Here is a 12,424-nt window from a genome sequence, read left to right on the forward strand (position 1 = left end):
TGTGGAGACAGGGTCTCATTTTGTTTCCCAAGATGGTGTCAAATTCCTGGGTTCAAGCGATCCTCCCACCTCAGCCTCCTCTTCTTTAAGATTGAATAGGCTGGGCACAGTGGCTCACACCTGTAATCCCAACACTTTGGAAGGCCAAGGTGGGCGGATTGTGAGGTCAAGAGATTGAGACCATCCTGGCCAACATGATGAAACCCCGTCTCTTAAAAAAATACAAAAATTAGCTGGGCATGGTGGTGTGCACCTGTAATCCCAGGTACTCAGGAGGCTGAGGCAGGAGAATCGCTTGAACCAGGGAGGAGGTGGTTGCAGTGAGACGAGATTGCGCCACTGCACTCCAACCTGGTGACAGAGTGATACTCCGTCTCAAAAAAAAAAAAAAATTGAATAATATTCCATGCATATATATACCACAGTTTGCTTCTCCATTATCTGTTGATGGACACTCGGGTTGTTTTCACCTTTTAGCTATTGTGAATTATGCTGTTATGAACATTGGTATACAAGTATCTGTTTGTGCCCCTGCTTTCAGTTCTTTGAGGTATACATTCAGAAGTGGAATTACTGGATGATACCATAATTCTATATGTTTTCTTTTTTTTTTTTTTTTTTTTGAGACAGTCTTGCTCTGTCACCCAGGCTGGAGTGCAGTGGTGTGATCTTGGCTCACTGCAACCTCTGTTTCATGGGTTCAAGCGATTCTTCTGCCTCAGCCACCCAAGTAGCTGGGACTACAGGCACACACCACCACACCTCACCGAATTTTGTACTTTTAGTAGAGACAAAGTTTCGCCATGTTGGCCAACTGATCTCAGACTCATGACTTCAATTGATCGGCCCGCCTCAGCCTCCCGTAGTGCTAGGATTACAAGCGTGAGCCACCACGCCTAGCCAATAATTCTAATTTAACAGTTTGAAAATGCCAAACTTTTCCATAATGGCTGTACTATTTTATATTCCTACCAGCAATACACAAGGGTTTCAATTTCTCCATATTCTCATCAACGCTTATTTTGTTTTTGTTTATGTCTTATAATAGCCATATTAGTAGATATAAAGTGGTATTCCATGATGGTTTTGATTCATATTTTCCCTAATGGCTAATGATTAAACGCCTCTTTTTCCTTTTTTTTTTTTGTTTTTTTTTTTGAACTGGAATCTCTCTCTATTGCCCTCTGTCGCTCAGGCTGGAGTACGGTGGCACCATCTCGGCTCACTGCAACCTCTTGCCTCCTGGGTTCAAGCGATTCTCCTGCCTCATCTTCCCAAGTAGCTGGGACTACAGGCGCGTGCCACTGCGCCCCGCTAATTTTTGTAGGCTGGTCTTGAACTCCTGACCTCAGGTGATCCAACTGCCTAGGCCTCCCAAAGAGCTGGGATTACAGGCTTGGCCTTGAGCATCTTTCTGTGTGCTTTTTGGCTATTTGTGTATCTTCTCTGGAGAAATGTTTTTTCAAGTTCCTTGCTCATTTTTGAATTGGGTTGTTGATTTATTTGTTGTTGAGTTGTAGGAGTTCTTTATACATCCTTACATGTTCCAGATACTAATTTCTAATAGATACAAGATTTGCAAATATTTTCTCTGACACTCTCTCTATCTGTCTCTCTCTCCCTCTCTTTTTTTTTTTTAACATAAATTAACCCATTTATTATAGGCCAGTGATGTCTCAAAGAGTAGAGGAGCATCTACTGGTCTTTCAATTCCTTCAGTCTTCTGATGGCAGACTTTACCATGACAGCCGAAGTGGTATTGTAGGTCTAGGCACTGCCAGCCACTGTTTTCATGCAGGAATCACAGTGCCTGATTTTCACAGCTCGTCTCTTCATCTTGGTTTTGCCACAGAAAGAGCAAGTGTACTTGGCGTGCTGGCTGATTTCAATTTCCTTCACCATTTTCCGGAGGGAGGCCCCATAGTGAGTCCTATATTTACCGACTATTCCGACTTTTTTTTTTTTTTTTTTCCCCGAGACTGAGTCTTACTCTGTCGCCCAGGCTGGAGTGCAGTGGCACAATCTCGGGTCCCTGCAACCTCTGCCTCCCAGGTTCAAGCTATTCTCCTGCCTCTCCTCCCCAGTACCTGGGACTACAGGCCTGTGCCACCATGCCCGGCTAATTTTTGTGTTTTGATTAGAGATGGGGTTTTGCTATATTGGCCAGGCTGGTCTTGAAATCCTGACCTCAAGTGATCCAGCCACCTCGGCCTCCCAAAGTGCTGGGATTACAGACATGAGCCACCGCATCCAGTCTTATTCCAACTTTCTTGGTGCATTTGGCCATGTCACCGCAAACTAGGTCGAAGCCCAGAGAGGAAGATGTTGTTTCACTCTCTAGATACTGTCCCTTGATGCATAAGAGTTTTTAATGTTGATAAGTCCAATTTATCTATTGTTTGTTGGTGGTGCCTGTGCTTCTAGTGTTATATCCAAGAAACCATTGCCAAATACAGTGTTAGAAAGCTTTCCCCCTATTTTCTTCTAAGAGTTTTGTAGTTTTAGTTCTTGCAAAATAGGTCTTTGGCTGGGCGCACTGACTCATGCCTGTAATCCCAGCACTTTGGGAGGTCGAGGCAGGTGGATCACCTGAGGTCAGGATTTCAAGACCAGCCTGGCCAACGTGGTGAAAACCATCTCTACTAAAAATTCAAAATTAGCCGGGCGTGGTGGTGCATGCCTGTAATCCCAGCTACTTGGGAGGCTGAGGCAGGAGAATTGCTTGAACCTCGGAGGTGGAGGTTGCAGTGAGCTGAGATCACGCCATGCACTCCAGCCTTGGCAACAAGAGCAAAACTCTGTCTCAAAAAATAATAATAATATTAATTAATTAAAAATAAATAAAATAGGTCTTTGATACTTTTGGAATTAATTTTTATCTATAGTATAAGGTATATATAAGGTATGGGTCCAACTTCATTCTTTTGCAAGTGAATATTCAGCTTTCCCAGCACCATTTGTTGAAAAGACTGTCCTTTCCCCATTAAATGGTCATGTCACCCTTGTTGGAAATCATATGCCCATACACACTAAGGTTTATTTCTGGACTCTGTATGCTATTACATTGATCTACATTCTGCCTTTTTGCCAATATCACACCATTTTGATTACTGTAGTTTTGTAATAAGTTTTGAAATCAGAAAGTCTAAGTCTTCCCACTTTGTTCTTTTTCAAGATTGTTTCGGCTCTTCAGGGTCCCTTGAGATTCCACATGAATTTTAGGATAGATTTTTTTTTTTCTGCAAAGTCATTGGAATTTTGATAGGGATTGCATTGAATCTGTAATCAGTATGGCTAATATTGATATCTTAACGATATTAAGTCTTCCAATTCATGAACACAGATGTCTTTCCATTTATTTATGTCTTCTTAATTTCTTTCAGCAATACATTATAGTTTCCAGTGTATAAGTCTTACCTTCTTGGTTTATTCCTAAGTATTTTAGTCTTTTTGATGTTATTGTAAATAGTATTGTTGTCTTAATCTTTATTTCAGGTTACTAATTATTAATGTATAGAAATGGAATTTATTTTTGTTTGTTGGTTTTGTGTCTTGCCACTTTGCTGAATTTGTATATTAGTTCTAATGGTGTGTGTGTGTGTGTGTGTGTGTATGTGTAATCTTTAGGGTTTTCTGCATGTAAGATCATGTCATCTGCAAACAGATAATTTTACTTCTTCCTTTCCAATGTGGATACTTTTATTTCTTTTTCTTACCTAATTGCTCTGAGCAGAACATCTAATAATATACTGAGTAGAAGTGGCAAAAGTAGGTATCCTTGTCTTGATCCTGATCTTAAAGGAAAACCTTTTATTTTTTTTCCGAGGACCAGCAATAGACTGAAACTTTTAGTTTTGGGGGGATTTTTGTTTTTTGTTTTGTTTTTTATTTGTTGAGACAGGGTCAAGTGCTAGAGTGTAGTGGCACGATCTTGGCTCACTGCAACCTCTGCTTCCCAGATTCAAGCTATACTCTCACCTCAGCCTCCCGAGTAGGTAGGACTACAGGTGCACGCCACCAGGCCCTGCTAATTTTTGTAGTTTTTGTAGAGATGAGGTTTTGCCATACTGCCCAGGCTGGTCTCGAACTCCTGGGCTCAAGTGATCCTCCAGCCTCGGCCTCCCAAAGTGCTGAGATTACAGGTGTGAGCCCCCACACCTGGCCGAAACTTTAAATTTTTATCATTGAGTTTGGTGTTTGCTGTGGGTTTTTCATATATGGTCTTTATTATTTTTAGTAGTTTCCTTCTACTCCTAGTTTGTTGAGTATTTTTATCGCATAACGGTTTTGAATTCTGTCAAATGCTTTTTCTGCATTAACTGAGGTGATCCTGTGGGACTTTTTCCCTCTATTTTGTCAATGTGGTGTATTGTATTGATTGATTTTAATACATTGACTCAAACTTGCATTTCAGGAATATATTTATAATCCTTTTAATATCCTGCTGAATTTGGTTTGCTAGTATTTTGTTGAAGATTTATGTGGTATATTGGTCTGTAGTTTTCTTTTCTTGTAATGTCTTTGTCTAGCTTCAGTATCAGGGTAATGCTGGTCTCCCAGAATAAGTTAGGAAGTATTCCTCCTCTTTGTTTTTTTTTTTTTTTAAAGTTTGAGGAGGACTGATGTTAATTCTTATATAAATATTTGGTAGAACTCATCAGTGAAGCCATCTGGTCCAGGGCTTTTCATTTTGGGGTATTTTGATTACTAATTCAATCGCCTTACTCCAAGTTATAGACCTACTCAGAGTTTCTATTTCTTCATGAGTCAGTTTTGGTAAAACATGTGTTTCTAGGAATTTATCTGTTTGACCTATGTTTCCAATTTGCTAGCAGATAATTGTTCATAGTATTCTCATATAATCTTTTTTATTTCTGTTTGCATCTGCAATAATGTCCCCACTTTTTCTGATTTTAGTAATTTGATTTTTCTCTCTTTTTTTCTTAGTCAGTCTAGGTAAGGCTGGTCAATTTTGTTGATCTTTTCAAAGGAATAACTTTTGGTTTCATTGACTTCATTTTTCTGTTCTCTCTTTTATTTATCTCTGCTCTAACCTTTATTATTTTCTTTCTTCTTCTAGCTTTGGTTTGGATTTGCTTTTCTTTTTCTAGTTCCCTATGATGTAAAATCAGTTTTTTGAATTGCAATTTTTCTTTTTTTTTCAATGTACAGTAGGTCTTCAAATAATGTTGTTTTATTTAGCATTGTATCAGTATTAGGTTGATGAGAAAAACAAATTACTTCCCTGCTGGGACAGTGTCTGTGTGGAGTTTGCATGTTCTCCCCAAGTCTCCCCAAGTGAGTTTTCTTTGGGTACTCCAGGTTCCTCCTACATCCCAAAGATGTGCACATTAGGTGAACTGGCATTTCTAAATGGTCCCACAGTCTGAATGAGTGGAGGTGTGCATGTGAGTACACCCCGTGATGGGATGGCATCCCATCCAGGGTCAGTTCCCTCTTTGTGCCCTAAGCTTCCAGGATAGGCTCCAGCAACCTATGACCCTGAACTGGAATAAGCCAGTTGGAAAAATGAATGAATAAATGAATGAATGAATGAATGCAAAGTTTATAAAATAAAAATTCATAAAGTCTATAATAATCATACTGATGCACAACATAAGCAATGCTATAACAGAAAGCATTCAGCGAAGCCTCCAGATTTGTGACTGTTTGCCTTTGAACTGCGTGGTGGTAGGAGATGCTCCTTATAATTTTCATTTTGCAAACATTTATTCCTTGATTTAACTCACCACTGCTACAAATGCTGTCACTCACTGATTTACCAAAAATTGGGTAAATAATTACCTTGTTTTTAATAATTTCTTTTCTTTTTTTTTTTTTTTTTTGAGATGGAGTTTCGCTTTTCTTGCCCAGTCTGGAGTGCAGTGACGCAAACTCAGCTCACTGCAAACTCCGCCTTCCGGTTTCAAGGGATTCTCCTGCCTCAGCCTCCCGAGTAGCTGGGATTACAGGCGCCTGCCACCACGCCTGGCTAATTTTTGTATTTTTAGTAGAGACAGGGTTTCACCACGTTGCCCAGACTGGTCTCAAACTCCTGACCTCGTGATCCGCCTGCCTTGGCCTCCCAAAGTGCTGGGATTAAAGGTGTGAGCCACCGTGCCTAGCCAGTAATCTTTCTTAAATGTATGTATACTTCACATTTATCTTGATGTTTAATATTAGAAGTATGGAGGAATCATATTACCTGACTTCAAATTATACTAAAGAGCTATAGTAACCAAAACAACATGATACTGGCATAGAAACAGACACATAGACCAATGGAACAGAGTAAGGAACCCAGAAACAAATCCACACACCTACAGTGAACTCATTTTTGACAAAGGTGCCAAGAACATAAACTGGGGGAAAGACAATCTCTTTAATTAATGGTGCTGGGAAATCAGGATATCCATATGCGTAAGAATGAAACTAGATTCCTATCTCTTGCCATATACAAAAATTAAATGAAAATCGATTTTAATCTTTAAAGCTAAGACCTCAAACTATGAAACTGCTACAAGAAACCATTGCGGAAACTCTTAGACATTGGCCTAGGTAAAAGTTTCTTGAGTTGTACCCTACAAACACAGGCAACCAAAGCAAAAATGGACAAATGGGATCACAAGTTAAAAATCTTCTGCACAGGCTGGGCGTGGTGGCTCACATCTGTAATCCCAGCACTTTGGGAGGCCAAGGTGGGCGGATCACCTGAGGTCAGGAGTTTGAGACCAGCCTGACCAACATGGAGTAACCCCGTCTCTACTGAAAAAATACAAAATGAGCTGGGTGTGGTGGCACATGCCTGTATACTCAGGAGGCTGAGGCAGGAGAATCGCTTGAACCTGGGAGGTGGAGATTGCGGTGACCAAGATCGTGCCATTGCACTCCAGCAGCCTGGGCAACAAGAGTGAAACTCCATCTCAAGGTTAAAAAAAAAAAAAAGGCTTTGCACAGCAAAGGAAACAATCACAGTGAAGAGACAATCCACAGAATGGGAGAAAATAGTTACAAACCACTCATCTGACAAGAGATTAATAACCAGAATATATAAGGAGCTCAAACAACTCTATAAGAAAAATCTAATAATCTGATTTAAAATGGGCAAAAACTGAATAGACATTTCTCAAAAGACACAAATGGAAAACAAGCATATGAAAAGGTGCTCAACATCATCGATCATCAGAGAAGTGCAGATCAAAACTGCAATGAGATATCTCACCCCAGTTAAAATGGTTTTTGTCCAAAACACAGGCAGTAACAAATGCTGGCAGGATGTGGATAAAAGGGAACCAACCGTTGTACACTGTTGGTGGGAATATAAATTAGTACAACCACTATAGATAACAGTTTGGAGGTTCCTCAAAAAACTAAAAATAGAGTTTGGAGATTCCTCAAAAAACTAAAAAATAGTTCCTCAAAAAACTAAAAAACTAATAAATATAAAAAACTAAAATATAAATATAAAAATATTTATAGGTGTATATATATAAAAACATACACCCAGCAATCCCACTGCTGGGTGTATATCCCAAAGAAAGGAAATCATTATATGAAAGAGATATCTGCACTCCCATGTTTGTGTTAGCTCTGTTCACAATAGCCAAGATTTGGAAGCAACCTAAATGTCTGTCAACAGATGAATGGATAAAGACAATATGGTACTTACACACAATGGAGTACTAGTCAGCCATAGAAAGATTGAGATACTGTCATTTGCAACAACATGGATGGAACTCTGAAAGTCATTATGTTAAGTGAAATAAACCAGGCACAGAAAGAGAAACATCACATGTTCCTACTTATTTGTGGAATCTGAAAATTGAAACAATTGTACTCATAGCAGTAGAGTAGAAGGATGGTTACCAGAGGCTGAGAAGGGTAGTGTGGGTTGGGGGAAGGTAGGGATGGTTAAGGGGCTCAAAAAAAAAAAAAAATGAATGAATAAAACGAAATGATAGCACAACAGGGTGACTATAGTCAATAATAATTTAACTATACTTTTGTGTGTGTGTGTGTGTGTGTGTGTGTGTGTGACAGGGTCTCACTCTGTCATCCAAGCTGGAGTGCAGTGGCACAATCTTGGCTCACTGCAGCCTCTGCCTCCCAGGTTCAAGTGATTCTTCTGCCTCAGTCTCCCGAGTAGCTGGGACTACAGCCGCAAACCACCACGCCTGGCTAATTCTTGTCTTTTTAGTAGAGGTGTGGTTTCGCCATGTTGGCCAGGCTGGTCACAAACTCCTGACCTCAAGTGATCTGCCAGCCTCGGCCTCCCAAACTGCTGGGATTACAGGCATGAGCCACCACCCTGGCCCAACTGTACATTTTAAAATGACAACAAGAGAATAATTGGATTGTTTGTAATACAAAGGATAAATGTTTGAGGAGATGGATACCCAATTATCCATTATGTGATTATTATGCATTGTATGCCTGTATCAAAACAACTCATGTACCCCATAAATATATATATATACCTACTGTGTACCCACAAAAATTTAAAAAAAAATTAGAAGTGTTTTTGGTTTCTATTGAGAAGTTTGATGATGTTTTCGTGACCAGAAGTATGTTTTTGTTTAGCGATGTTTTCATGACCAGAAATATAGTTTTGTTTACATCAGCCTGTGGTAAAATTGTTATTAAAGTCACAGTTTCCAAGAACCTATCAACAGTGTTAAGTAAGGACTTATTGTATGTGTTTACAGATATAAATTTCTGTTTAGTATTGCTTTTAGTGCGCCCTGTAAGTTTTGGTATGTTGTGTCCTCTTTTTCCTTTCTTTATTATTTATTTATTTATTTTTGAGACAGAGTCTCACTCTATCGCCCAGGCCGTAGTGCAGTGGTGTCATCTTGGTTCACTACAACCTCTGTCTCCAGGATCCAGGTCATTCTCCCATCTCAGTCTCCCGAGTAGTTGGGATTACAGGCGCCCGCCACCGTGCCCAGCTAATTTTTGTATTTTTAGTAGAGATAGGGTTTCACCATGTTGACCAGGCTGGTCTGGGACTCCTGACCTCAAGTAATCCACCCGCCTCGGCCTCTCAAAGTGCTGGGGTTACAGGCGTAAGTCATCGCACCCAGCCTCTCTTTCTTTTCTTTTTTTTGAGACAGGGTCTCTGTCTCTGTCTCTCTCTCTCTCTCTCCCTTTTTTTTTTTTTGGAGACAGGTGCAAACATGGCTCACTGCTGTCTTGGCCTCCTGGATGCAAGGGGTCCTTTCACCTTAGCTCTCTAAATAGCTGGGACTTCAGGTATGCACCACCATGCATGGCTATTTTTTTGTATTTTTTGTAGAGATGAGGTTTCACCATTTTGCCTAGGCTGGTCTAGGACTCCTGAGCTCAAGTGATCCACCTGTCTTGGCCTCCCAAAGTGTTGGGATTACAGGTGTGAGCCACGGCACACAGCTGTATTCTCTTTTTCATCTGTCTCAAAGTATTTTCTAATTTCCCTTGTGATTTCTTCTTCTTCTTCTTCTTCTTCTTCTTCTTCTTCTTCTTCTTCTTCTTTTCTTCTTCTTCTTCTTCTTCTTCTCCTTCTCCTTCTCCTTCTCCTTCTCCTTCTCCTTCTTCTTCTTCTTCTTCTTCTTCTTTTCTTTTTTTTTGAGACGGATCTTGCACTGTCGCCCAGGCTGGAGTGCAGTGGGGCGATCTCGGCTCACTGCAGGCTCCGCCTCCTGGGTTCACGCCATTCTCCTGCCTCAGCCTCCCGAGTAGCTGGGACTACAGGCACCCGCCACCATGCCCAGCTAATTTGTTTGTATTTTTAGTAGAGATGGGCTTTCACCATGTTAGCCAGGGTGGTCTCGATCTCCTGACCTCATGATCCACCCACCTTGGCCTCCCAAAGTGTTGGGATTACAGGTGTGAGCCACCACACCCGGCAGTGATTTCTTCTTTAATCCAGTAGTTGTTTAAGAGTGTATTGTTTAATTTGTGAAGTTTCCATTTTTCCTTCTTTTATTGATTTCTAATTTTATTTCATTGTGATCAGAAAAGATATTTTGTATGATTTCAGTCTTTTAAAATGTGTTAAAACTTGTTTTGTGGCCTAACTTGTGGTCTGTCCTGTAGAAGGTTTCATGTGCACTGAGAAAAATATGTCTGCTATTATTGGACAGGATATTCTGCCACAACATTCTAATTTGCCTCTAACTCCCCATTATCAGACAAAGCTGCAGAGAATATCCTCATATATGTTCCCTTATGGACCTGTGTAAATTACCAATATGCTGAATTAGTGAGTCCCGAGGTATGTCTTTATTTAATTTGACTATTGCTCTCAAGAATGGCTGTGCCACTCACACACCCATCAATAAGGCCTGAGGCTTCCTATGTTGCCATATCTCTGCTAACACTTAACATTAATGTGGTGCCTCACGCCTGTAATCCCAATACTTCGGGAAGCCAAGGCGGGTGGATCACCTGAGGTCAGGAGTTAGAGACCAGCCTGGCTAACATGGTGAAACCCCATCTGTACTAAAAATACAAAAATTAGCTGGGCGTGGTGGCACGCACCTGAAGTCCCAGCTACTTGGAAGGCTGAGGCAGGAGAATCGCTTGAACATGGGAAGCCGTGGTTGCAGTGAGCCAAGATGGCGCCATTGCACTCCAGCCTGGGGGACAGAGCAAGACTCCATCTCAAGAAAAAAACAAAACATTAACCAGCTCTCTGTTTTTTGAAATGCTGATGGGTATAAAGCAATGGTTCTCATCCTGGAATAATTTTATTCCCCAGGAGATAACCGGCAACTTCTAGAGACATTTTTTATTTTCGCAAGGGGGATGTCTATTGGCAGCTAGTGGGTACAGGCCAGGGATGCTGCCAAACATCCTACAAGGCACAGACAAGCCCCCACAACAAAGACTTGTCTGGCCCAAAATATTGGTAATGCTAATATTGAGAAACACTGTTGTAAAGAGATAGCTTATTGTTACTTTGGTTTGCATTTCATTGACTGCTAGTTATTTTCACCATTCCTTTGTATGCATGTTGGCTTCTTGATTTCCACTTGTATAAATGTCCTATGCATAGTCTTTGTCCTTTTTAAAGCAAATTGGAGTAGCTGTCCTTTTCTTGCTGATTCTTAGGAATTCCTTGTATATTATTGCTATTAATGCTGTTATTCCTTGTGAATTTTAGAGATTTCATATACGTTCTTCCTCTATGTAAGCTCCTGTGGAGGATTAAGTTTGGCTGGAAACTCTTTCACTCTCCCTCCACCAAGAGGTAGGGGGTCTGTGCCCTTCCCTTGGAATGTAGAAAGGCTTTGCAACTGCTTTGGTCAAAAAGTTATGGCAAAAGAAAAAATGTGTAAATTTCCAGCCCAAGACTTAAACTTGCAGCTCCCACTTTCTGTCTTTTGGAACACTCCTTCTTAGAGACCTGAACCACCATATAAGAAATCTGACTATCTGCTGGAGAAATCTTGTAGAGAGATTCTGACACTATGTAGACAGGGAGAGAGGCCTAGCTGAGCCCATCTTTCCAACCATCCGTGCCAAGGCATCAGGAATGAGAGTTAAGTCACCTTAAAACCTATAGATGAGACCATCTACCAGCTGAATACCACCTGGTAAGGTTTAGTAAAATGATTGTTGTTTTAAGCCACTAAATTTTCAGGTAGTTTGATATGCAGAAGTAGATAACCAGCACAGTATTCCATAATCTGACATTGTGTGCTGCAAGTTTGCTGAACTCTCTTGTTAGTTCTAATAGTTTGTTGATTCTGATTTTTTTGGGGGTGGGGGAGGACAGGGTCTCACTCCCGTTTCCCCAGGCTGGAGTGTGGTGATGTGATCTTGGCTCACTGCAGCCTTGAATCTCCAACTCCCGGGCTCAGGTGATTCTCCCACCTCAGCCTCCCAAGTACCTGGAACTACAGGTGTGCACCACCACGCCTGACTAATTTTTTTTTTTTAAGTAGAGAAGGAGTTTCACCATGTTGTCCAGCTGATCTCAAACTCCTGGGCTAAAGTGATCCTCCCACCTCAGCATCCCAAAGTCCTGGGATTGCAGGCATGAGCCACCATGCCTGGCCTGTCTGTTGATTCTTTTGGGGTTGTTTTAGCAGATTATTATATCATTTATAAATAATAACAGTTTCATCTCTACCCTTCCAATTCTTACACCTCTTCTTTGTTTTTCTTCAGTTATGGCATTGGTCAGAACCTTTACTGCTATGTAAAATATCAGGAGTGACAATGGGCATCCTTGTCTTGCTGAGGATATTCAAAGGAATAGAATGAATTTAAATTTTCATTGGTAAGTATGTTTGCATTCATAATCTTTCATTTCAAAAAAATTTTCCCCTGGTATATTCTGTATCTTGGTGAATTTCATAGCTCTTTTTAAGCATTCTTATTTTTAAAACTATATATTGTATAATAAGTTCACACAATTGTCAAAACCAGAAACCAGAGA

General features: G+C 40.6%; 1 protein-coding gene across 1 annotated transcript; it reads right to left on the reverse strand.

The window, feature by feature from the left end:
• Positions 1-1,633: 1,633 nt before the first annotated feature.
• LOC116476203 (putative ribosomal protein eL43-like) lies at positions 1,634-2,287 on the reverse strand. Its single transcript, XM_058446243.1, is given in 2 exon segments — positions 1,634-1,979; positions 2,233-2,287. Coding segments are annotated over 2 exon segments (339 nt in total). The 3' UTR covers positions 1,634-1,695.
• Positions 2,288-12,424: the final 10,137 nt, after the last annotated feature.

Source organism: Hylobates moloch, unplaced genomic scaffold, assembly GCF_009828535.3.
Source record: "Hylobates moloch isolate HMO894 unplaced genomic scaffold, HMol_V3 SCAFFOLD_11, whole genome shotgun sequence".
NCBI lineage: Eukaryota > Metazoa > Chordata > Mammalia > Primates > Hylobatidae > Hylobates > Hylobates moloch.